The sequence below is a fragment of the Sminthopsis crassicaudata genome, chromosome 1, assembly GCF_048593235.1.
Source record: "Sminthopsis crassicaudata isolate SCR6 chromosome 1, ASM4859323v1, whole genome shotgun sequence".
NCBI classification, from domain to species: Eukaryota; Metazoa; Chordata; class Mammalia; order Dasyuromorphia; family Dasyuridae; genus Sminthopsis; species Sminthopsis crassicaudata.
Genome location: NC_133617.1, coordinates 701,103,269 through 701,129,096, shown reverse-complemented (window position 1 = coordinate 701,129,096; position 25,828 = coordinate 701,103,269). Strand labels below are relative to the sequence as shown.

Genomic DNA, 25,828 nt, shown 5'->3' with positions numbered 1-25,828 from the left:
TTTCTTCCTCCTTTCCCCATTTGTCCTTCTCTCCCTTTCCTTCCTTATCCTCCCTCTTTCTTTCACTTTTATTTTTCCTCCTTGATCATTCCTTAGACCTACTAATAATCCTTAAGGGATTAAAAAATTTATTGATTATTAGCCTAAACCTATGTAAAATGATTAATTAAATAATAATGTCTATGTATTTCCAGCCTGAGAATGAGTCATTCCTGCCTTTAAAGCTATCAGTCAACCACAGGACAGCTAGCTCTTGAGGGGCACCTTGGGAGCACCCTCATCTCTGGGCTTTTAGTCAGCAGGACTTCTAAGAAATGCCCTCAGTGAGAGGGAGACCAGCTTGGCCAGATCTTTCTTGGGACCTCACTTTGAGCTTCCACAAGCTCAAGCTGATTACTCACACAACTGTCCCAAACAAACCCTTGAGAAAGAAGGTGAAGGGAAAGGAGAAGCAAAAATTAATAATAAAAGCTGCTCATATATGTATATGTGGACTCCATGCCCTTTGACCAGCTGGCACTGGTATCCTTGGGGGAATACAATTTGCTGAGAAAGATGGCATCATTTCTTCAACTTGCTTGTTTTCTTTCGAGATTGTAAAGACTTCTTACGTATCTTTAAGTCCGATGGTGTCGAATCAATAAGAGCCTCTAGCAGCTTAGGTTTGAGTTTTGTCAGAGATGGTGTATCTTGTTTCCTAAGGAACCAAAATCCAGATAAAGTAGGGGATAATAAACAGAACCATAGCTACCCATGGCAGAGTTTGGCCAGGGGACACATTCCTCACTTGTTACCCACCTATCCCCATTTCAGAGGCCAAATAGTTTAAGCTCACATCAACTGGATCTGGAAGAAACTGAAGAGACCATCTAGTGCAATCTCTTACATATTAGAGACTTAAATCTGGAAGAACTGTTAGAGGTTAAAATCTCTGATTTACGTACAAGGGAATTGAGACAGGAATTGGAGGGAAAGTAGATGGCAACTGAGTTATCTTCTTGACGTCAACCATAGAGAACTAGGGCTCTATAGATAGCTTTTCATATAGCAGGTGCTCATAATTGAATGAATGAATGAGACCTGGATTTGAGTCTTAGCATTGCCATGAATTATTTGTATGATCTTAGATATGTTAGTAACTCCCTGAGAATCAGTTTTTTCTTCTGAAAAAATGTGGATAAACTAAGAAATCTCAGCTCAATAATCAAATGTCTGATTCTGTATTTCAGTAATAATCTAATAGATGGTCTCTATTCTACTCCATCCTCACCCCTACCTAAATCACCCCCTGCTTGATAAGAAATAGTCAAACAGCTGGAATGGCTTTACTCTTAGGTACCAAATGGCCTCAGAGAGTTCTTAGAGTCTAGCCACACACCATTTCTTGACCAAATGGCATCAAGGATTCTAGGTTCAGTATAATATTTAGCTTTGACTAGGCCATCTAATTTCCTTGGGCCTCGGTAAATATGTAAAATTAGGGCATTGGACTAGATATTTAGAATCTCAGCTCTTAAACTGTAATTCTGGGATCACAGATATCATGAATGTAGTCTTGCTCTTTTCTGATTGTTTCATCACTGTCTTCTGTTTAGCTTCCTATACTTGATGACCTTCATTTTGGAACAAGAGTTGGACAGGGAAGTTTGGGATAATTGAATGTGAGATCTGAAAGGTAGCGCAAATTCTTTTCTGTTATAGAAAAAGAGACCTTGGTACACAGACGAGAAATGGTTTGCCAAAGGTCATAAATTAGTGGCAGAACTACCATGCTCAGTGCTTCTTCCTGTATAAATCTTGGTTCTAAGCCCTCCCCCAGCCTGAACTTAAATTGCCTACTTGTTAGGTGATTGCTTGTCTGACTTCTTGTCCTCATTAGTTAGAGAACTTGTTTTTGTTTCCTCTTGTTCATCTTCTTCTTCTTCTTCTTGTTGTTGTTCATTATAGTTATCAAGGTTCTGGGGAAAAGGTGTAAGGGTGCTGAAAAAAAAACAGGTCATATGTTATTAGTGATATATTTTGGGTAGGGATCTGGAAGGAGTAGGAAAGGGACCATCTATTAGGAAGACATTATCAGCTGGGGAGTTTGGAAAAAAGCATCTTCCTGAAATCCGGTTCTATATTGTCAACTAGATATATCTCCAACTGGATGTTGTTTAGGTATTTCCAACTCAACATGGCCAAAACAGAATTCATAATCTTTTCCTTCCCAATTTTCCCCCTTCCTAATTTTTCCTTTGAAACTACTACTATTCTATGCACTCAGTATCCTAGCTTTATCTTCAACAAGAATGATCCTTGTCTCTTTGTTCTTTCTCACCTTTTATAACCAAGAAATAGCCAAATCTTATTTCTTTTCCTCTATGATATATCTAACATCCATTTTCTCTACTTGCACAATCTCATCACATTTCTTTCTAGAGTAATGTAATAACCTTCTAATTAGTCTTCCTGCCTCCATTCTTTCTCCTCTCCATCCATCCTTCACTCAGGCTCAAAACTGACTTTCCTCAAGTGCAGGTCTGACCATTTCAACAAGAAACTCCAGTGATCCATTCTTCTCTCTAGAATCAAGTCAAAAACAACAACAAAAATAACACAAGTAATTATAAAGTGCTGATGTTGTCCAAGCATAGTCTTTAGCACTGGAAATAGAGTGAAAGGTCAAAGAAACCTCTGCCCACAAGAATCTTACATTCTAATGGGAGATGAGGTGAAGTATAAATAACTAGATTCATGCAGGGTATATAAAGAATCTGGGAATAGCATCCTGCTGGAAGCCAATTCTTGAAGAGAATTCTAAGAGATAGGTGAAACTAAGAAATAAAGGAGAACTAAGTCTCCCTTAGTCCCAGGGAATTAAGTTCCAGGGAAACTATGAGATGGATATGAAGAATGAGAGCATTCCAGGCATGGAGATGGGACCTACAGTATGATTGGAAGAAGTGCCAAGTAGACCAACACTGCTTAATTATAGAATGTGTGGAGGGAAGTAAATTGTAGGAAGAATGAAAAGGTATGAAGAGGTCAGGGTTATGAAAAATGTTTGAATAATAAAGGAACTTACATTTCCTTCTGGAGGTAATAGGGAAACCATTGGAATTTGAGTTGTGTATATTTCTGTATGCTTAGGGATAAGGGGATGACATGATCTGACTTGTGCTTCAAGAAAACTACTTTGATTTTTGAATGGAAGATCAAGTTGAACATGGAAACCCATTAAAATGCTAGCACAATATTCCAGGTGAGTAGTGAGAAGGCATTAAATACAAACTGAAGATCTTTCCAATGATCAACTACAATAGATGTGGCTCTTCTCAGCAATAAAATTCCTAAAGACTTGTAATGGAAAATGCCATCCATCCAGAAAGAGAACTATGGAGTTTGAATGCAGATTTAGTGAAATATACTATTTCCACTTTATTTTTTTTTCATGTTTTTTTTCTTTTGCAACCTGTTCTTTTACAACATGACTAAGTAGAAATATATAATCTATGTCAAATTGCTTGCCATCTTAGGTACAGAGGGAGGAAATCTGGAACTCAAAATTGTATAAAAAGGAATATTAAAATTTGTCTTTACATGTAATTGGAAAAAATAAAAATACTCTTTTTTTTTTAAAGATCTTTACAATTTAGCTACATCTTACTTTCACAGGCTCATTGCTTTAGGTGATTCATCTTCCAACTAAACCAGCTTTCTTGTTTTTCTGTGCATGGCTCAACTCATTAGCTTGTTATGAGTTCCTTGAAGATGAGGACTGGTTTTACATCCCAGCAGTAAGCACTGTGCCTGGCTTAATAAATGTTTGTTGACTAGACCTCATAGTTGGTCAATCAATAGACATTTTTAAGCATCTACTATACACTAGGCACTGTGCTAAATGCTGGAGATCTTTCTCGATTCTCTAGTTATTAGAAGTTCCTTCCTCTTAAGATTATTTTCTAGCTACCTTGTTTATATTTTTATCTAATTTTCTATAAATTATATATGTTTTCTTCCACCTCCCCCCAAAATGTTGAAAGACAAAATTTTAAAATTATTTATGTCTTTGTTTACTTAGGGTACATAGTAGGCACTAAATGAGCACTTTAAATGTCTGGTCGGAAAGAAGACATGTATGATGAGTTCTAGAAGCAGACTTTTTTTTTTAAAGCTAGCATAGAGGCCGAGTGTGGGAGCTTCCAGCAGAAGCAACTCAATTGCTGCACTCAGACTGTGAAAAAGTAGTTATTGAAAAATTCTTGACTTCCTTCACTGAGTATTTCAGCCTTTAGAAAGGGCAGAGGGAAAAAGCTGATATTCTGAATGGGAGAAGAATGAATGAGAAAGGGCTGAAATCTTGGGAGGAGGCAACTATTCTGTGAAGACTTTATGACACATTTGAAAAAGAATCATGGAAAGATCTGAGATACCATTACACACCTAATTGGCTAAGATGACAGGAACAAATAATGATGAATATTAGAGGGGCTGTGGGAAAACTGGGACACTGATGCATTGCTGGTGGAGTTGTCAAAGAATCCAACCATTCTGGAGAGCAATCTGGAATTATGCCCCAAAAGTTATCAAACTGTGCATACTCTTTGACCCAGCAGTGCTACTACTGGGCTTATATCCCAAGGAAATACTAAAGAAGGGAAAGGGACCTGTATGTGCCAAAATGTTTGTGGCAGCCCTTTTTGTAGTGGCTAGAAACTGGAAAATGAATGGATGTCTATCAATTGGAGAGTGGTTGGGTAAATTATGGTATATGAAGGTTATGGAATATTATTGTTCTGTAAGAAATGACCAACAGGAGGAATACAGAGAGGCTTGGAGAGACTTACAGGAACTGATGCTGAGTGAAACGAGCAGAACTAGGAGATCATTATACACGTCAACAATGATACTGTAGGAGGATGTATTCTGATGGAAGTGGATATCTTCAACATAGAGAAGAGCTAATCCAATTCCAATTGATCAATGATGGACAGAATCAGCTACACCCAGAAAAGGAACACTGGGAAATGAATGTAAACTGAGAGCATTTTTTTGTTTTTCTTCCCAGATTATTTTTAGCTTCCGAATACAATCCTTCCTTTGCAACAACAACAACAAAAAATTCGGTTCTGCACATATATATTGTACCTAGGATATAAGATATTTAATATGTATGGGAATGCCTGCCATGTAGGGGAGGGGGTGAAGGGAAGGAGGGGAAAAATTTGGAACAGAAGGGAGTACAAGGGATAATGTTGTAAAAAAAATTATCTATGCATATGTACGGTAAAAAATGTTATAATTATAAAATTAATAAAAAATGACACTATAAAAAAATAATGGAAAGAGAAGAATGTATCTCCTGTACTTTAAGAGAAAAACTTCAAAGAGTCTAAAAAGGGGATGATCTTGTTTGATGGAGAAAGGTATCTCAAGAGGGGTGGGATGCTCTCAAAAGCAGAATCCTAAGTACACAAACGCAAGTAAATTTGTACCACCTGATATAGAGTAATGTTGTAGGAAGATGGCTGCTTATGTCAGCTGACCTGATTCTAATCTTGCTTAGTGTGCTTTTTATTTCTGTTGTAATCAGCTATAAAAAAGAGAGGGTTGGACTATACATACATACACACACATATATATATATATGTATATATATGTATATATATGCATATATATATGTATATATATATGCATATATATACATATATATATATATATATATATATATATATATATATATATATAGTTGCAGAAGGGGTCTCCAAATACCCTCTCTGCTCTGGATCTGGAACTTATGATAAGACAACTCCTATGTTCCCTACCAGCTCAACAAGTTAGCTTCTTAAACTTTTCTTCTCTTCTACAAAATGGGTGTAAAGGGATGGATAAGTGGAGAGGAGATGTTACATAATCTCTAAGGTCCCTTTTAACTCCATGCTCTGCAAAAGTGAATATAAAGTGGAATATATAGAGATATTAGTTTTACCATTACTAGTCTGGGAAGAGATCAGTTAACAGTGGAGCTGGAGAAGATGGTGGAACTTAAGGCTCAGCTTTGGTCTCCTCTGTATCAGGAGTCAGAATTCAACTGTGGGAATATCCTTTCAGTTTAAGGAAGGGGAAAGGGAGGATTATTCACAAGATGGAGGTATTTGACTGTGGTTTTCGGTAGACCACTGGGTCGAAAGAATAGAACCTCCAGGTGACAGATTCTTTTGAGTGAGAATGGGTATAATTGGCCTATCCACTTACAAGGAATGATGCTCCAGGCATCATGGAGTAGAAGTAGTGGGGGGAGCCTTGGACCTAAAATCTGATCTAGATTTGAATGATGTGGGAGTTTGGGAAATAACTTCCCTTCTCTGCCCAATTTCCCCACTTCTAAAATGGGGACAATAATGATGGCATGCCCTGGCTCATCCAGGGAATATATGCCTTGTATAGATATAACCTCTTACGGGTAATGTCATGGGATTTTTGTGCCTGGGAGGCTGGGAAGGGGCTGTAAACTCCTCAGTGATTGGGGACGTTTTACCATTTGTTAAGTGCCAGTCTACTCTGCCAAGCTCTGGGTGGCAGGCTGCCCTCAAGGAACTTCCATTCTATTAGCATGGGGGTCTGTTAAGTGTTGGGGCTTATCAAGTGTTACTGGTAAGGGGTATGAAGCATGCTGTGGGTTGCACGAGAAGGATGATGCAGGAGAGGGTGTATTGTGGTGTTAGGTACATGTCAGCCATGAGTCCAGTAACTTGTTTCTTTGTCTTAGGGGGAGGGGGATGGGAATAAGCATTTATTAAGCCCCTACTATGTGCCAGACATTGTGCTAAGACTTTACAAATCTCATCTAGTTTGATCCTTACAACCACTCTGAGAGGCAGGGACTCTTATTATCCCCATTTTATAGTTGAGGAAACTGAGGTAATAGTCAAATGATTTTCTGAGGCTGGTTTTGAACTTAGGCCTTCATGATTCTGAGCCCACTGTCCCCACCGGCCTCTCCCCCATGAGAGTGGCAGTTGCAGGGATTCCAATTTATACAAATCTTTGTTCTTTCAACCTTGGATTTGGATCCATATTTGAGGCAAACATTCCAGGACTTTTGGCACAAGCTTGAGTCCAGAAGGGGTGACTCTAAAGGTGGACTTTTCATCCACTGAGGTAGACCAGCAGGAGGCATTTGGGGAGGAAGAGATATTTCAATAGCTTTCCCCTAGCTCTCTGGATTTCAGGAAAGCCACAGTCCTGGGTGACTATGTGTGAGTCACTGACCTCTCTGGGCCCAAGTTTCTTCCTCTGTGAAATGAAAATGAGACAATGGAAAAAGGGCTGGATTTAGAGCCAAGGACCTTGGGTTTGAATTCTAACTCTGTTACCTACTAACTGTGTGACCTCGGACAAACTACTTCATTTCTGTGACTCTAAGGTCACAGAACTCTAAGACTCTAGGTCCAGTCCTAAATCTATAATTGCAAAAAGTTAAACTGGGTGATCCCTAAAGGTCCCGTTCCAGCTTGGACACTGCTCCACAGGACAGCTTCCTGGAAGTCGTTTTGTTTTTTCCTGCCCTCCTAGACCGGCTTTAATTCCAAAACATTCTTACCATTAGCCAAGTTCCCAGTCTGAACTGTGTCACTACACTCGATCATTCATGGCAACAGGCCTGGACAGTGACAGACGACAGGGCATTAATGCAGCTGGGGGAGGGAGGGAAAGGAAGGTGGGGGAGGGCTGCCGGTTCCCCAGATAATTTATGTCGGCTGATTATGCAGATCAGCAGAAATTAAGGAAGTGGCCTTAAGCTCCAGGCCAGCTGTGGTCCATCACCACCTAAAGGTAACTGGAGAAACAGCCAACTGATAGAAATTTCTATGGTTTGCTGGGATTCAGTAGATGGAGCAAAGATAGGCTAAGACAGGGTCTGGGATGCTGAGCATCCCCAGGGAACATCCCTTTCCCTTCTCCTTTCCTCTCTTTCCCCCCAATTCTAACCCACCATAAAGTTAACTAGTATTTTGGCAGAGAAAGTTTAGCTTTTAGAGGGGAAAATCCCAGGATGCCTTGTCCAGTTTACAGAATAGTTCTGGGAGGGCCTTAGCTAATAAGTGGCAAAGCCATACTTTGAATTCAGATCCCTAGACTCCAAATTCACTTTTTCTTCCATTATACCACTTAACATCTCCTTAGTTGTTCCAAGTACATTACTATATTAGTATTAGTATCCTTCCTTCAACCCCTCTAGACTCTGGGAGCTGGGTATCACCCCCACATCACAATGAGGCATGAGGGACAGTGACTGGCTATCTGGAGTTATCTCTTCGATTTCCTCGAAGGCAAGGGCCATGCTTGGTTCACTTTTGTAGCCTCCCCAATACCTGAAACAGAGCTGGATACACACCAGCAATACCTTAAGTATTAAATGACTAGCTGCTTAATGTTTGGGTACAAAATGTCCACTTATTCCTGGATATAGTTAAAGCAACCTCTTGGAGTGGACTGGACCTAGTGGGCATTGGAAGGACACTTGTAGGGGAACTAGTCTTTCTGACACCCACTACAGTTCCCAGTCCAGGTGCCCATGAATCTAATAAAAACCAGTTAACATCAATGAAACACTTTGTGGTACTCTCCATGTATTATCTCATTTAATCCTTACAACAATTCCAAGAGGCAGCTGTGTCCCCATTTGTAGAAATGAGGGAACAGATCAAGTGACTTACCCAGAGTCACCCAATTAGGCAACTGTTTGAGTCAGGAATTTAGACCATCTTGATTCCAAAGCCAATACCCTATATACTAGGCTGTCTGACTGGCTAAGTCTTTTAGCTTTTCTCCTTAGACCACAAGTCCCAATCCAGGGTCCATATATGGACTCCCATTGGGTAGAAGAAGCTCTTCTCAAGAAAGCAACTTTTCTTTATGGAAAATTAATCACTTTCTTTAATTTCTTATGTGCTTATGTATAATAAACTGGAATTTATTTCATGTTGAATAAAGCATTGCCTGAAAATCTGAAAAAAAATCAGATAACCTCATAGATTTTTAAACTGTAAGTGTCCTAAAAAAATCACCCTGTCCAAAGTACTTCTACATTCATTGTCTTATGAGATCCTCGCAAGAATTTCTAGGTCCCCTCAATGGTGCCATAGTGCACAGAACACAGGGCTTCATCAAGGAGACTCATCTTGGCCTCCAACACTTCCTAGCTGGGTGACACTGTGGAAGTCACTCTACCTTATCTGCTTCATATCCTTCTCTGTTAAAATGACCTGGAAAAGAAAATGACAAACCATTCCAGTATCTTTGCTAAGAAAACTCCAAATGAGGTCACAAAGAGTTGGACATGAATAATACAACTGAACAATAACAAAAAAAGCAGTCTTTACTCTGAAGATGGGGAAAATGGTGTTCAGTTGAGATGGCTACTTGTCCAAGATCTGGAACAAGCAGAATTAGAATGGGATCTCAAGGATCCAAGGAGGTCCAGGGTTCTTCCCTCTTTATCAAAATTAGTTGAGTCATCACATTTTCAAGGTGACAAAATTAATTCCTCTGAGGGTCCACAGCTTTTTTTTTTTAACGGATAAAGAAATTGTGATTTATAAAAAATAAATTCAAGGTTACATAGCTAGTGAATGAGGAAGCCCCACAATCAGAACTCAGGTCTCTCAACTTCTCACCTAGAAATGTTTCCTCTATATTAAGAAGTCTCTCTCTTGTCTCTCTGGGAAGTCCTTGGGAATAATAAAAAAGAGTATGCCTGAGGAAAGCCTTGGGAGCACCTCCAAAGACAGCCTTTTGCAATGATTTTGTGTCATGGACCCCTTTGAGCCTATGAGCCCCATCTCAAAATCATGTTTTTAAATCCACAACATGCATTGGAAGACAATTATTCTGAAATACAATTATCAAAATACTTTCAAAACACTAGATCTTAGATCCTTAATTAATAACCTGTTGTCTAGCAGAATGTGAGACCTTTGGTATGGCTATAGATTCTATAGATTTGATAGATAGATTCATTGTGGCACCCTTTACTGAGGGACATCCCTATTCCTGGGATGTATTCGCGCCTTCCCTCTGCCTCTGGAATACAGAGCCCCCTTCCAGGTGCAGCCCGCATACTGCCTTCTACATGAGCAGCAGGAGACTCTTCTTCTTCCTAAAATTATTGTGTGTTTAATATTAATATATTAGGTTCTTTTCTATGAACATAAATCCCCCCAGGAGAGTGTAAGCTCCTCAAGGGGAGGGACTGTTTTGTATTTGTTTCTGAATCCCTGCAATTTGGGATCATGCACTGCCCTTTCCATAACATCAAAGAGAGCAACATTTTGAGCTTAAAGAAATTTTAGACATTTAGTGCAGTCCCCTTCCCCCATTTTATATATGAGAAAATGAGAAAGTTTCTTGCCCAGAGTCACATAGTTACATTGAACTCCAGGTCCTTTGACTTAAGATCTAGCAATCTTTCCACACTGTCCCCTAATAAATGCTTGTTGAACTGAATTGAATTCATTTTCTTGGGCTTTATTTCCTTTTCAGGTTTTAGGAGCAGGTGTACCCTAGCTTTCATTCTCATTCTGGCTGCTCCCAGGCAGAGGTAGAACCAGAAACCTCCAGGGAGCAGTTCAATTCTCATTTCTATGACAAACAAATCCTGGTTCCTTATTAGTGGTGTATGGGGAGTTTTTCTATTATAGTACAACATTTCTCAATACTAACTTAATTACCTGCTTCTGGGCAGCATTGCCAGTTGCTAGCACTGAATTATTATGCCTGCCTTACATTCCTGCCAGTTTTCTCCTTCACATCAGGGCTGATCTTTTGCATATGTAGTGCCTATGTAATGGGACATGGACATACCAACAAGACCCTACCATCTTCCTGTCCTATCCTACAACCTGAAATTCTACCACCAGAATGGCACTTCCCATGGTTTATTGAGTTGCAAATGCAATACCATACAATCACTGAAAATTATTGCTATCATTTCTCAAATATATAGGGAACTGAGCCAAATTTGTAAAAATAAGAGCTGTTCCCAAGTTGATAAACGGTCAAAGGAATAGCACAGTTTTCAGAAGAAGAAATCAAAACTACCAATAAATGCATAAAAATGTTCTAAATCACTACTGATTGAAGAAATGGATATTAAAATAACTTTGAGATATCATCTCACACTTATAAGATTGGCTAATATATCTGAAAAGGAAAATGATATGATAGAGGGATGTGGAAAAATTGGGACACTAATGCATTTTGATGGAGTTGTAAACTAGGGCAACCATTCTGGAGAACAAGTTGGAACTCTGCCCAAAGAGCTGTAAAACTGTGCATCCCCTTTGACCCAGAAATACCACTTCTACATTTACATCCTAAATACAACCAAAAGAGAGAGAAAGAGGGAGAGAGGGAGGGAGGGAGGGAGGGAGGGAGAGAGAGAGAGAGAGAGAGAGAGAGGGAGAGAGAGAGAGAGAGAGAGAGAGAGAGAGAGAGAGAGAGAGAGAGAGAGAGAGAGAGAGAGAGAGAGAGAGAGAGAGAGAGACATGGAGGGAGGGAGGAAGGGAAGGAGGAAGGAAGGGAGAGAGGACTTATTTAGATAAAAATATTTATAGCAGCTCTTTTTTGTGGTGGTAATGAATTGGAAATCAAGGGGATATCTATCAATTGGAGAATGGTTAAACAAGTTGCAGTATATGATTGTGATGGAATATTATTGTGCTGTAAGAAATATGGTTTCAGAAAAATTTGGAAAGATTTATGAACTCGTGCAAAGTGAGTAGAACCAGAAAGTCACTGAACATAGTTACAGCAGCATTATAATGTTGAACAACGGTGAAAGACTCTGATGAAGACAATGACCTAAGACAATTCCAAAGGACTCATGAACTACCTCCAGAGGAAAAAACTTATGAACTCTGAATACATATCAAAGTATGACTAAAAAAATGTCATGATCTTATTGTTTTACCTCATGTTTTCATTTGCAACATGTCTAATATGGAAATATGTTTTGCATGACTTTACATGTATAATTGATCATCAAATTGCTTTCCTTCTCAGGGAGGAGTGTAGGGCAGGAAGGAGAGAATTTATAATTCAAAAATTTAAAAATTGATTGTTAAATTTTTTATATGTAACCAGGAAATATTTAACAAAACAAAGATATTTTTTACAAAGGGCTAAAAGGGGCATTACAACACAATGTCAGAGCTAGGAGCAAACTAAGAAAATAGAATGCTGTGCTGAAAGGGACATTAGACTAGAAAATGTTCAACTTAAAGGACTTTAGAGTCATCCAGCCCAACTTCTTCATTTTATTGAGGAGATTCAAAGACTTGAAAGGAATTAAATTAGCCACACATTATGTGGGAAAGTAGAACTTGGGAAGAGGTAGCAAATTAAGCTCTTAAAATGAAATCACAGAAACTCTGTGCAGGTGGCAATAATAGTCCTAAAGATTGGGTCTATAAAATACCAAGAGGGAATGGTAACTCTCCTTTAAGGAGAATAATGCTTAAATTTATTTCTATCTTCTCCATAGAAAGGTGGTAGACTAAATGTTCAATGGTACATACAGAATTTGAATCAAAAAGGGGTTTTTATAGGTTACTGGATCCCATATAGAGAATAGGAAGGAATTGTAGAGTTCATCTAGTCCAGTTTTTCATTTTGCAGTTGAGATAACTGATGCTTAGGAAGCCTTCTTTAAGTGAGGTATTTCTGAGGTAATATAAGTGAAAAAACTTGGGGATGATCCAGGTTACTATCAGTACTACTTAATGAAACTGATGGCCATTCAAAAAAAGATTGGTCTAATCATCCATATGAGAAAAGCAGAAGATAAAGAATGCTTATTACCTAAACTACAACATACCAGCCCTTATGGGCAGAATAGGAATTAGTGCATTAGAGTATCTATCCTGAATGCAGATAAGGAAGAGTAGCCTAGGATTTAACAGGAGGCAAACAGGTTGGTTGTACCTGGGATTAAAAATCCAGGTTTGTACCTGGAAATCCCAGTGCTTTCAAAGATCTAAGGGGTTCACTCACTCCTTGAACAGAAACTCATATTTTAAAGCTACTATTCTTCCATTGATTCTATATGTTTGTGACTTAAAATATCACAGCTTCTTAACAATGAAAATTGCAGAGTGATAGAGAAAAGAAGGCTAAAGTACATTTGCAATGTATGTAAAAATTGTATTGAATATCACATCTAGGATGTATATGACCAGAAAAGAAACAATCTTGTCCATAGAGTAAGATCAAAGACTCAAAGATGGACAATCTGGGTACTATCTGAAAAGTTCTAGTGAGAGAACTTGATAGATTGAACTGGACGAATCCACTATGTAGGATTCTGGAGAGGACCTGGGCAAAAATTAGCAAGGATAAAAACATTGTGGGTAGGTTGTGGCCTGCTACTTTGAAGGCAGTTCCCGCATCTTTGGAAGGAGGAAGAAGAAAAGGATATGTATAAGAGATATAGTGAATAGAGTGCTGGATTTGAAGTCAGGAAGATCTGGGTTTAAGCCCCATCATATTTAAACCCTATTAAACTGGCTTTGCTCAGGTCAAGTCAAGTCAACACACATTTCAAAGAACCTTTTACGTGCCAGGCACTATTCTTAGCAATGGAGATGTAAAGAAAGGAAAAAGAAAAACAGGCTCTCCTTTCAAGGAACTCCTTGATTTAATGACTCAATGACCCAAAAAGGTCAGTTGCAAAGGGAATTTCCTTTATGGGTTGGACTAAGTGGCTCCCAATGTCCCTTCCAATACTCTGATTCTCTCTTTTAAAGTCATTTTTAGTTCTAAATCAATAATCTGATAGGATAGTAAGACTGCTTTCTCTCAAAGTTCCCCATTACTTTTTTCCTTGAATAGCAGAATTAGCTCCAGAGTTAACAGTTTCCTCTACCTTCTGAGAGAAAAACTATAGACAAAATAATTATTCTTCTTCATTAACAATTTAGTATAAACTGGATTAGTTTAGCTTCAAGAAGAAAAGAGAGTAAAAGGGATGAAATACAGGCAAATAAATTGTACTGGTGTGATGGAAGAACAAGATTCTGGAGAGATCTGCACTGTCGGGAGAGTTGGGACTCTGGGCTAGCAATGAGCAGAAAGAGAAAAATGAGCATCTGGTCATGGAAGGTAGACAGTACTACTTCATGTAACCTATAACTTAGTCATAGGAGAGGGGGCACCTTATTTGTATCATCCCCACTGCCTGAGATGAGAAACCACTGTGGTTTGCTACCTACATTCATAATTGAAGGAAATGTTAAATTCCAGTTAGAGGTAAGTCAAAATCACATTATAATTCTCCCCCCTGCTCTCCAATTCAGGTTCAAGTATCCATAGACTAAATCAGCCTCTGATTCCCACTTTTCAAAGGAAGGGGAAATGAGAGCACTGAGGAGAGACTTTGTAGTCACCAGCGTTCTAAAACTGAAATGGGAATCCTGCATTCCTTCTCTGGAATTACAAGTGATCTCAGAGACCATATTGATCAGCATGCCTGATTCTACAGATGAGGAAACTGAGGCTTAGGAGAAGGAAGTGATATCTGATCCAAACCCCTCATTTGCCAAAGGAGAGTTTGTTAACAAGAGAACCAAATGAGCGGATGCAGGAATGGAAGCCAGCAATTTGGGCTCCCATTCTAGAGTTCTTTCTACTCCATTTCATTGTTACTTCTGTCCTTCTGTCTCTGGGACAGCTGGAAGGAAAGGTCATGGGACCAGCCACCTTCTTTGAGAGGTTTTGATGTGTGGAGATGGGGAAGGGTCTCCAGGGAAAGGGACTGGATTTTTCTCCCAGCTTCAGGCCCCTTTCCCCTTGGGACTCTGTTGATGAGCCCTCAGGGATGGTTGTTTTCAGCTGCCTTATCTCCAAAGAGCCTTTAGCTCTGCAGAGCTCCTGGGTGAAGGACAATACCAGTGACCTCCAAGGCTTCCTTCCTTACTGGGACCTATGACATCACCCCCCCAAACTCTGTAGCTTGCGTCACTACTTCTTATCAGTGATTTAACAATCACTTGGTGTATGTGCTGAACTCCCTAAAAACCCAGCAGCAGAGAGAAAGAAGCAGCCCTGGGCAATATTTTTGTGAAAAGAGGGGAAGAGTGGAAAATTTGTTTTCTTCTTTGCTCTCTGGTTTTCCATTCAGTATTCCTTCTTTCTCTGGTCACCTTTCTCCAGAGCACCTGGATGAGTCTTGTTCCCACAATGCTTTGTTTTGGGGTAACTGATAACCAATTCCCAGTAAAATGTGTTGATAACCATTTAATAGAGGGGTTCTCAACTCTGTTTCTTCAGACTCTCAAAAGGCTTCAATGGATAGATTTCAGTGGCATCTGTGAACTCAGATGAAAAAAATTCCACTTTTTTATGTTTTCTCCAATTACAATTTAACAAAAAACCTCATTATTCTGAGGAGGGGTTCACAGTATCTACTAGACAATTAAAGGGTCTGTGGCCCAGAAAAAGTAAAGATCCCTTTTGAAGGATGATTCCATATTGGTAAGAGACATCATAATAAAAAAGTTAGAATCAACAGCTGCCAAGTGCAGATCTTTTCTCCCCAGCTGTCTCTGCCTCCAGTCTTCTATGTATCTCCAGTCCTCTATGTACCTCCAGTCCACCCCTCCACAGACAATATTCTTCTCTGGCACACTCTTCTCTCCTTTCCACGTCCTCGTTCCCATTTCCTCCAAATCCGTTAATTTTGAACTTTGTCCATCTTCTTGGGCTAAGGAAAACCTGACTCTTCATCTATGACACTGATTCTGGCCACTCTTACCAGCACTGGGTGGTCAGTCTTTCGATCCCACCAAGGCACTGGGCCATAACGAGGCTTACTACATGCTCTTCACTTAAAGAAGGAAGGAAATAAGCATGTGTTAAATACTTACTATGTCACAGGCACTGTGCTAAGCACTTTACAATTATTTCCTCAGTTTATGCTTTCACTAACCCCATGTTACAGAGAAGGAAATAGACAAACAGGGGTTGATACCCTTTTTTTTCTCCAGTTCAGTATTTGAATTGCATTTTTCCTTTCTGTCCCAAACTCTGACTTCCTTAAAGTTTAATACTTCTGGAATAAGTCACAAAGTGAAACCAACTGGATATATTTTCTGATTTCAACTGGGCCCTGACTACTACATGGCAGTCTTTTATTTCTCCAGAATTGACTGTCACACTCTCCACAGCAGTCATTCCAAATCTTCTCTTATAGTGCTTTGCATATAATAAGCACTTTATAGTTTTTCACTCATTTATTCATCCATCCTCTATCTTACAATATCACCTTTCCTTTTCTCTATAAGATCTTGACTATTTTACCAAGAAAATAGAGACCATTCTTTATGAGCTTCTCCTATTCCACACTCAAAACTGCTCTTTGTGATTCTCTACTCTCCGTTGCTCCAGCTCCTTCTCCTTGTCCATATCAATTCCTGGACTAATTTATTTTTTATCCCATTTATTTCCAACTTCTTTAAGAAACTTGGCTCTTGATCTTCCATCTCTCCTTATTCACTGACTCCTTCCTTTCCATTCCCTGACCCTGCCTTATCTTTTAAAAAAATCTTTACTTGACCCTGCTAGCAACTTAGACTATCATCCTATAACTTCTCCCTTTCATGGCCAAATTCAAAGAAAGCATTTTCTATAGCTGTCATATCTATTTTTTCATTGCCTGTTTATCTATTATCTCCTCATAGCCTAGTTTTTAACCCCACCTGAGACTGCTTACCCAAGATTACCAATAGTCACTTAACTGTTAAAGCCAATGACGTTTTCTTAGTCCTCTACTTGATCTCTCTTCAGCATCTGACACCGTAGATCTTACCCCCTACTTTTCCTTACTCTTGGTTTCTTTACTACTCGACCATTTCTTTTCAATTTCCTTTGCCAAAAGTTCACTAAGTGTGGGTGCTCCCCAATGCTCTGTCCTGGGTCTTCTCTTAAGACTCTTTTCTCTTTACAATTCCTCTTACACTTGTAGGCTTTTACTGGACATTTTCTATGTTGCCTAAATTTCAATCTAGGGCTAAATAAGACCAGAGTTACATGAGGAGGAATAAGATTTATAGTAATAGTCTTTAGGCAACTGGGAATGAGAGGGAAAGTATGATATTGGGACAGGTGATCCACACTCATGCTCAAATCATCTCATGCATCAGTTCTCTAGTGGGTCTGGGTCCAGAGGGTTTCCATTCATATCCTGGCTCTGCTGCTTATTACCAGTATGAGCTAGGAGCAAATCCCCCAACTGCTTGAGGCCTCAACTTTTTCCTCTGTAAAATTAGGATAGCTGGACAAGAAGGAATCCAAAGTCCCTATCAGTTGTAAATGACTTATTTTACTGAAATCCTCCATAAACAAAAATCATCTTGTTTTTTTGATATTATGATTGGAAACGAAGTCCAAACTTCTTCAAGAGAATTCAATGGACCAGCCTACTCCTTTATTTATTCTTAGGGTACTTATTTCCCTATTTCCTGGAATATCTACTCAAGGCTCTCTCAAAGTATATAAATCATTATCTCCACAAACCTCCCCTGTATTATGATAGAAACTTATGTTAACATTGTGTTTTGTGAGTCTTCCACAAATTTTGGGGGGTGCAGGATCTATTTCTTTGATATAGGAAACTACCTTTAACAATTCAGAACAGCAACTTATAGTCCTAACACTTATCTGAGATACTGAGACTTGTGAAATGACTTGCCTAGAGTCACACAGCTATTATTGTTTGTCCTTTGTTTTCAAAGAGGACCAACGACATCATGGGGTCATGTCTTGTCTTGGTGTATACTGGATTTAAATGAGGCAGAGTTTCACAAAGTCATCATCCTCCCTCTTTCTTCCAGAGTTATTGAAATTCAGTGGCAGGACAAAAGTTGGGATGACCAAAGGTCAACAGCCTTGAAAGCAATGGATGACCTTGGCATCTGTGCCGTCCAACCCTGTTCTAAGACTCCATATCACCTGCTTCTGCTTGTTCTGCAGGGTAGATAACCCCCTAACTCACTGACTGTCAGTTACCCTCAACCTGGTTTTGCCTGTGTACTGGGTGTGGCCATGGCACAGGTGAGAGCTGGGTGACAAGCAGACATCAAAGATGGATGAGCAGCTCTGAAACAGGCTTGGATAAATCAAGGGCAGGATTTAAACTGAAGACATTTCTGAAGAAGATCAGCTTTCTGTCCACTACTTTCTTTCACAGACATTGCCTCGTTTAATCTCCACCCACCTTAGGCAGCCCAAGTATCAATATTCCCATTTTAAAGATAAGAACACCAAGGTTCAGTACTAGCTCAGATTTCCCAAATTCATGGTAGAACTTTGATCTAAACCCAGAACTCTTACTTCCAAGGCCCAAGAATATCTTAGGGCACTGAGCTGCCTATTAGTAAGATGTGCTTCCTCTAGCCCCTCCTGCGGAATATTTTGTGTTCTTCCTTTGTGGTTGTTATTTTTTTCCCTGCTGAACCAAACCAGACAGCTGATAACAGCTAATCCCCATTCCTGCACATCCACATCCCTCATCTCCTGCCCCTTTCATCCTCTACAGCCAGGCTCTCTCCTTCTTTCAGTCCTTCCTCCTCCTCCTCCTCCTCGCCCTCCTCCTCCTCCTCGCCCTCCTCCTCCTCCTCCTCCTCCTCCTCCTCTTCTTTTTCCTTTTCCTTCTCTTCCTTCTCCTTCTCTTTTCCTCTTTCTTCCTCCTCCTCCTCCTATTCCTCCTCCTCCTCCTCTTCCTCCTCCTCCTCCTCTTCTCTCTCCTTTTCCTCCTCTTCCTCATTTGCTTCTTTTTCCCTTCTTCCTCCCCCCTCCTCCTGTGTGTCTTTCTGTCTAGGCAATTTCCCAATCCTTCCCCTTCCCTCCCCCCTCCCCAGGCCAACTCATCCCATATGTTTCCTGATTTACTTAAATTTGAAGTTCTCAGGCAGGAAGTAACCCATCTCGCTATAATGACGGGCCAGGAAAATCTGCTTTAGTAGATTCCTCTTGCTGCAGCAGCCATATCCGTTGAAGATAAAGCCCCCAAAGAGGAGCTTACCCCCAGCAAACATCTGTTGACAAACAGGGGAGAAGAGAAAGGAGCAGGAGAGGCCTTCAGCATCAGTACCAAATAATAACAACCTAAAGCTCTGCACAGATGGGCGACCTGGGTCGGCCCTCTTTCTTTCCATTATCAGACTACAGAAAGTTGCTGCTTGGTAAAATGGTGATGGTGGCTGTTCAAGGTTCTCCCCTATCAAGGACTGGGATCTAGAGAATATGGGGATTCCAGCAGAAAAAGAAGAGGAGAGAGAGAGAGTGCAGGGGCCAAATTTGGCCATCAGAATATTGTAATACCCTTCATGTTATCATGGAGGAAGACCTGGTTGTGTGATCCTTCATGAATCACTTAACCCCTGTTTTGCCCTAACTAAATCTCTAACTCACCAAAAAGGTCCTAGTTTTCTCCCCTGGAAGTACCTCATACCAATGAAATCCCAGGCCCAGTCTCAGTGCAAGGACAGAACCTCCAGCATTCCGCCCCCCCCAAATCTAGAATCCCTTCGTTTGTTTCTTTCTCTTTGGTATATATCACAGGTCAAGGTTTTAGAAAAACATAGGAACTCTGATCAATTCAGTGATCAACCATGACTTCAAAGAGAGGATCCAGAAAGAAATAAGCATTTTAGGGCATGAGGGAATTTATTTTGCTAGACTTGTTACTGTTTTTGTTGTTTGTCATTTATTCTCCAAGAAGAACATGTTATCTGCGAGGTGATGCCATGACGTTCAAGTGAATTGCATTTAAGTGAGGGAGGGCTGGACAAGGTCACCTGCCTCACTTTCCCCTCCAGAGCCATCTGGGTCCAGTGGCCCAATATAAATCTGGAGATGGCTCCAGATGCAGTGAGAGACCTTGGCCTTTTTGCACTGAGGTCTTCAATATATTGGTCTCAGTTTGACTGAGGCTGCACCCAGTCAGTGATTAAGGCTATGTAGCAACTGAGTCCCCTGTCCCCTCCCCAAAAAAAATAAATCTGGGAAAAAAAGATCCTTAAGATTTCTGGCCAAAGCAGAAATGATTACAATTTACATTCAATTTGAATCAATCAGGAACCAAACACTTGTTAGAAGAGATCTGCCCTCTGCTCCAAATTTTAAAAAGAGAGGTGGAAGAGAAGGGAATTGGGGGATGGAAAAAGAAAATAAATGCTTATTAATAAAAAAAAGTTTAAAAATCATACATGTAAAAAACAAAAGCAAGAGCAAGAACTGTTAATTTTGGGTCTCATCCATGCCTATCAGAAAGGACATGAATGAGCAAATCTCTCACTAGGAAAGGCTCCAGATGCAGTTTCTCCCTTTGACAGTCTCTCCCTACTACATTTGAACATAATTTGTTACCTTCGTAATTCTAAATATTTTGCTTTATGTAATTAAAATATTATTTTGGAAAGGGACACCTAGATTTCACCAGATTACCAGAATGGTCCAAGACCAATACAAGTTAAGAACTACTCTGATGTAGTTCTCCACCATTTTTCTCCCCCTTCCCTGCCACATATAGAGAAAAAGAAAAAGAATTCCAAATAAAGGAAGTGACTTGCTCAAGATCCCCTAAGTAGTAATTGGAAGAAGAAGAATTTGAACCCAGGTCTTCTTACTCCAAATCCAGTGCTTTTTCCTCCAAACAATTGGCTCTCCCTATCCTTAGGGCCTTTCTTCCAGTTGGCTACCAGTGAGTAAGGAGAAGTTGCCAAAAAGATACCTTGCCAACTTGACATTTTTGCTCCTAATATAGACAGTATACAGAAAACTATTCCTTATAGGGCTGATGAGATGGAACACACAATCAAGAACCATCTAGAAGGTAAGCTCTGTAAGAGCAGGAACTGTTTAATTCTGTAAAACTCCAGCACTTAGTGAATTGCCTAGGACCTAGTAGGATTTCAATAAAGGTTTGAACTGAACAGGATTTCGAGGTGGATGATACCTTTGAGTTCATCAGAACTAGTTAGAACTGTAACTCTGTGCTCTGGATCAAATTTAGTCGAGTTTGAATAGAGTGAGAAGTGGGCAGAAGATGGCACTAAAGTAGATTTGCTTCTGTGGTTGAACAAGACTGAATGTAGAGATCCTAAGAATTGGAAAGGCTGAAGAATTGAGAATCCTAAAAGACTGAAAAAGGATGGACTAGGAAACAGAGCTTAGAGGCACAGAAGACTATGGAACTGAATTTACTGGGAAGGGGAATGACCCAAAGGGCTCATGGATGAGCCCACAAGGACTTAGACAGGATGGAGTGGATTTTACCCATTGAGGAGAACAAGGAAGACTTCTTATAGAAAGTGGCTCCTAAACCAAATCTTGACTTTGGCTGCAAAGAAGGGTTTGTGTTGGAGAGAAAGGTGGGGAAATCAATCTGGAAAGATAGGGTGGGAATAGATTATAATGAGCCTTGAATGCCAGTTTTTGTTCTGCTTCCTTTTATGTACTAGGGAGGATGAGGGAAAAGACAGGCAAAGTTGTAAAGGAAAGGAAACATTTCCAGGAATTAATGCATTCCAGGGGAAGACAGCTCTACTCATTCTTTTTCACCCCTATTCCTTTCTCTTATCCAGATTGGGTCAAGATCTTATGTATCCTAAGTCCATAGATTTAGACTGTGAGTTTCTTGAAGACAGAAACTGTTTTTGCCTTTATAACTTCAGCACTTAGCACAGTGCCTAGTATATAGTAGGTGCTTCATAAGTGCTTGTTGACTGCTTTAGAGGAGGAGAGAAAAAAAAAGAGGGGGGGTGCACAAAGACTGGGTGGAGAGGGAGGAAATGGGGTGAATGGTTGGAGTAGAGAGAGCAGAGTGGGTGGGAGCAGGAAGGTCCAGTGGAGATTGGAGGCTGACACTGGGTGGGGCTGGGGAAGTGCTGGGTGGGGATAGTAAGGGCAAGAAGGCTGAAAGGTAGGGTGGAGTCCAGGGTGAGCAGACGTTTTGAGGGTGTTGTTGGAGGTGGAGGGAAGATAGGAAAGGCAGGGCTGAGATCCACAGAGCCAAGAGGAAAAGCTGGGTGGGGCTGGAAAGGTGGTACCAAGGGGTAGGAAGGAGACTGAGCTGGGGTCAGCAAGAAAAGGGGTACAGGTCTCAAAAGATACTCACTTGGGGAAGGGTGGAAAATGACTCAGCCAAATGGGCCCCAAATGCTTTAGGGGAAATGGAGAGCCCACAGCTCAAAAAAAGTTTTGAGTTCCCCTCCAGGGTCTGGGCTGAGACATTCTCCTGGGGCCAGGAGAGTTAAGCTCAAAGCAGGGCAAAAGCTCCCTCTGGTGTCCCTGAGCTGGACCTTTCCTTTCACCAGAAGTCACTCGAGTACAGAAAAACCAGCCTTGTTCTCATATAGATCTGAAAGTCCAACTAAATGGTAGGGATGAGGAATAAGGAGGAAGATCTCAGAAAGGTCAAGAGACTTATAAATTGTTGATGTCTATAAAGGACATCAGGTTTTCTAGCTCTTAACAGATTATTTTGATTAATATACAAGAAATACTTTCCCTGAAAAAAACTTAGGAGCATCTCTTTCATATATCATTATGAAAGCAATAGTGGGCTAAAGTCATCATTTCACAGGGGGTTTCTTCCATGAATATCTGTCCAAATCTTGAGTTTTGAGAAGGGATGAAGACCAGTGGGGCTTGAAGTAATTGGGGGAGGTTTCCTGGAGAAAATGTGATCTGATGTGGATCTCGAAAAAAGATATTACCAGAAATGCTCTTAGTCCTCAAGTGATGTACTTGGAGGGTGATTGGTAAGCTCTAAGTGTGCATGGTCCTAAGTGTTCAAAGAAAAAAAAAGGGGAGAAAGAAAGGGAGAAAAAGGAAGGAAGAAAAGGGAGAAAGGAAGGAAGGAAAGAAAGAAAGAAGAAAAAAGAGAAAGAAAGAGAAAGGAGTAGAAATATAGAGGAGGAAGAGTGATATGAATGTTAGAGAAGGATAGAAATAGTATAAAATGCATAAGTGGTGAAAAGATATAAACAGTTCCCAGGAGGAAAAATGCAAACAAATCAACAATCACATGAAATATATGTATCAAATGCCTAATAATAAGAGAAATGTAAATTAAAACAACCCTGAGTTTTCATATCTCACATGCAGCAATTTGGCAAAGGTTGCAAGAGATAGAAATCACAAATGTTGGAGGGGCTGTGGGAAAATAGGCACACAAATCTACTGCTGATGGAATTATAAATTCGTTCAACTGTTCTAATTTGGAATCATAGACATTATTAAATGACTCTGCCTTTTGACCCCCCTTGATTCTATTCAAAGCATATGCACCAAGATCAATAATCACAGAAAGAAAGGCTCTCCATATATTTATAGCACTACTCTTTGTGATAGTAAAACCCACCATCACCAACAATAAAAAGCCCTGAAAGTAAAATTGGTACCCACTGATTGAGGAACTGCAAAAGAAGTGATGATATATGATTGTAACAGAATAGTTTTGTGCTAAGAGATAATGAATATAAGGAATTTAAAGAAACATGGGAAGACTTATAGGAACTGATGCAAAATGAAGTTAGCAAAAGAGAACATCATTTACAATGACTACAGTAGCATGGCAATAACAACACTAAAGACAACTCAGACTGGTAGATTGGAATCAGCAGTCACAGTCTTAGTAGAAAACTAATAAACAGTCTTGTCTCCTGTCAGGCAGAAACACGGAACAACAAATGTGCAAAGAGGTTTATTCTATCAGAAATGGTCACTGGGTTGTTTGACTTTGTGTAGATTTTTCCCCCTAGAGTCAGTGGATAGAGTATGATGGGTTAAGGGAGAAATGACTGGAGTGAAAATTAAAAACAAGAATGAAACAAAAAAAAAATAGCTAGAAGATAAGGGAAAACAGATGCTTTGGACACCAATCAGAGACATCTTTAGCATTAATTACTAAGCCCTGATCTAGTGTAGAATAGTGGCTCTCAGTGGTTCACAGTCTGTAGAGGCTGGCCCCTTGGGGGACTGGAGAGTTACTGCAATGAATTTGCAGATCCATATACAAGAATCACATTTTCCATAAACCAAATTATGTTACACATGTGTTTTTTAAATATCCAAAATTTTCAAATTTAAAATATAATACACACATGTAGTGTACAATTACAATAATACAGAAAATAATATACACATGTAGTTTGAAATTTTAAAGTACCTGCTACATGTGTGTTACTATTTTAAATGTATGTAAATGGTGTTGTAATGAATAAAAACTTTAAATCATTTCAGATATTATTAAATTCAGAGTAATACCACATTATTCATAGAGTTCTCTCTTTTAACTAAATAGCCTGAAAATGGCCAGATGGCCATCCACTCCATGACTCCCTATTGCCTCTGAGCAAAAAGGCAAGGGACAGTTAGGGCACAGGGGATAGCTGGGAATCAGGAAGACTCAGCTTTATGAGTTCAAATCCAGCCTTAGTCACTTACTAGCAATGTGAGCCTATGCAAGTCACTTAATCCTGTTTACTTCAGTTTCCTCATATGTAAAAAGGAGCGGTTTTTAGAGAAGGAAGTAGCAAATCAGTCCAGGATGTCTGCATAGAAACTCCCAAATGGGATCACAAAGATTGATGGTCATTGAACGACAAAAAGGCAAGGTCCTCAGATTCATCATCTCTTCACAACTCAACTCCGATTACCCTTCTGGGATTGTTGAACCTTTCATGCCTTTCTACATCTCTGTTAAATTGTCCTATTTGATGTTCCCCAAATATGCCATTGTATGTGTGCCTCCTTGCCTTTGTATAAGGCTGCCCTTCATGTATTCTTTTTTCTCTAAAGATGAAACTTCTAACTTTTATGTTTCTTTATTTACTTTCAAGACTCATCACTTCTTTGCTGCTTTCCCTAGCTGAGGATACTCCTCAAATTATCAAGTATTTATTTATCTTTTTATATATTAGAATTTAAGTTCCTTGAGGGGAAAAACTGTTCTGTTTTGGTTTTGTATCTCCATCACCTATAGTGTGGTATCTTTTATGTAGCAGTCGATTTATAAATTGTGTATGGATGAGATTCAGTAGTGGCTTTTTATCAATATGTATTTTCTTATCGTCATGAGTTCAAATGTGGCCTCAGACACTAAGTGTGTGATCCTGGGCAAGTCACTTAACCCTGTTTGCTTCAGTTCCTCTTCTGTAATATGAGCTGGAGGAGAAAATGGCAAACCTCACTAGTATCTCTGCCAAGAAAAATTCACATGGAATAACAGAGAGTTGGACATGACTGAAAAACAACTTAACCACACAGATTTTCTCAGTATAAATACTATTGTGTGGAGGTCTACAATAATTTTTTTTAATATTAAAAGGGGGTCTTTATAGAAAAAAATGTGTGAACTACTGTCTAGAAGACATACTAAAACAACTTTAGCTGCTATCTTTGATCAGTGATGTTGTAACTTGAATATCCTGAAAGAGATAGAGAAGGACAGATTCAAGGGAAAAAGGAGAGTAATGGGATAAAGAAGCAATCCCAGGAATGATGGAGGCCAGCAGTCATAGCCAAAACCCAGTTCTCTCCAGCTTCAAGTTTCCTCTGTTCTTTCACCAAGAAAGTCTTCATCCTGGAGCAAATAGATCAGCTCCTACCTTCTGCACTAACCCCTTTTACTGCCCAGACCTGGCCTTAAGAGCACTGTTTCCCAACTGTAGTTTAAGGACCACAGAACCATGGCTCTCAAAGGCCCTTTTTAAAGTCATAATCTTAAACACACACACACACACACACACACACACACACACACACACACACACACAAAACC

At 39.8% G+C, this 25,828-nt stretch overlaps 1 protein-coding gene across 2 annotated transcripts in view; it reads right to left on the bottom strand.

Annotated features, from left to right (window-relative positions):
- Positions 1-458: 458 nt before the first annotated feature.
- C1H3orf20 (chromosome 1 C3orf20 homolog) overlaps positions 459-25,828 on the bottom strand; it is a 90,037-nt gene continuing 64,667 nt past the window's right edge. Inside the window, exons 14-16 of one of the 2 annotated variants that reach the window (XM_074283822.1) lie at positions 18,931-19,076; positions 1,840-1,980; positions 459-697 (exon numbers count right to left, since the gene is read on the bottom strand). In XM_074283822.1, the coding sequence (XP_074139923.1) occupies positions 562-697; positions 1,840-1,980; positions 18,931-19,076 (423 nt within the window). In that variant the 3' untranslated portion in view covers positions 459-561. Of the gene's footprint in view, positions 698-1,839; positions 1,981-18,930; positions 19,077-25,828 lie in introns of those variants that run through there. The other variant, XM_074283823.1, reaches the window with a different exon arrangement.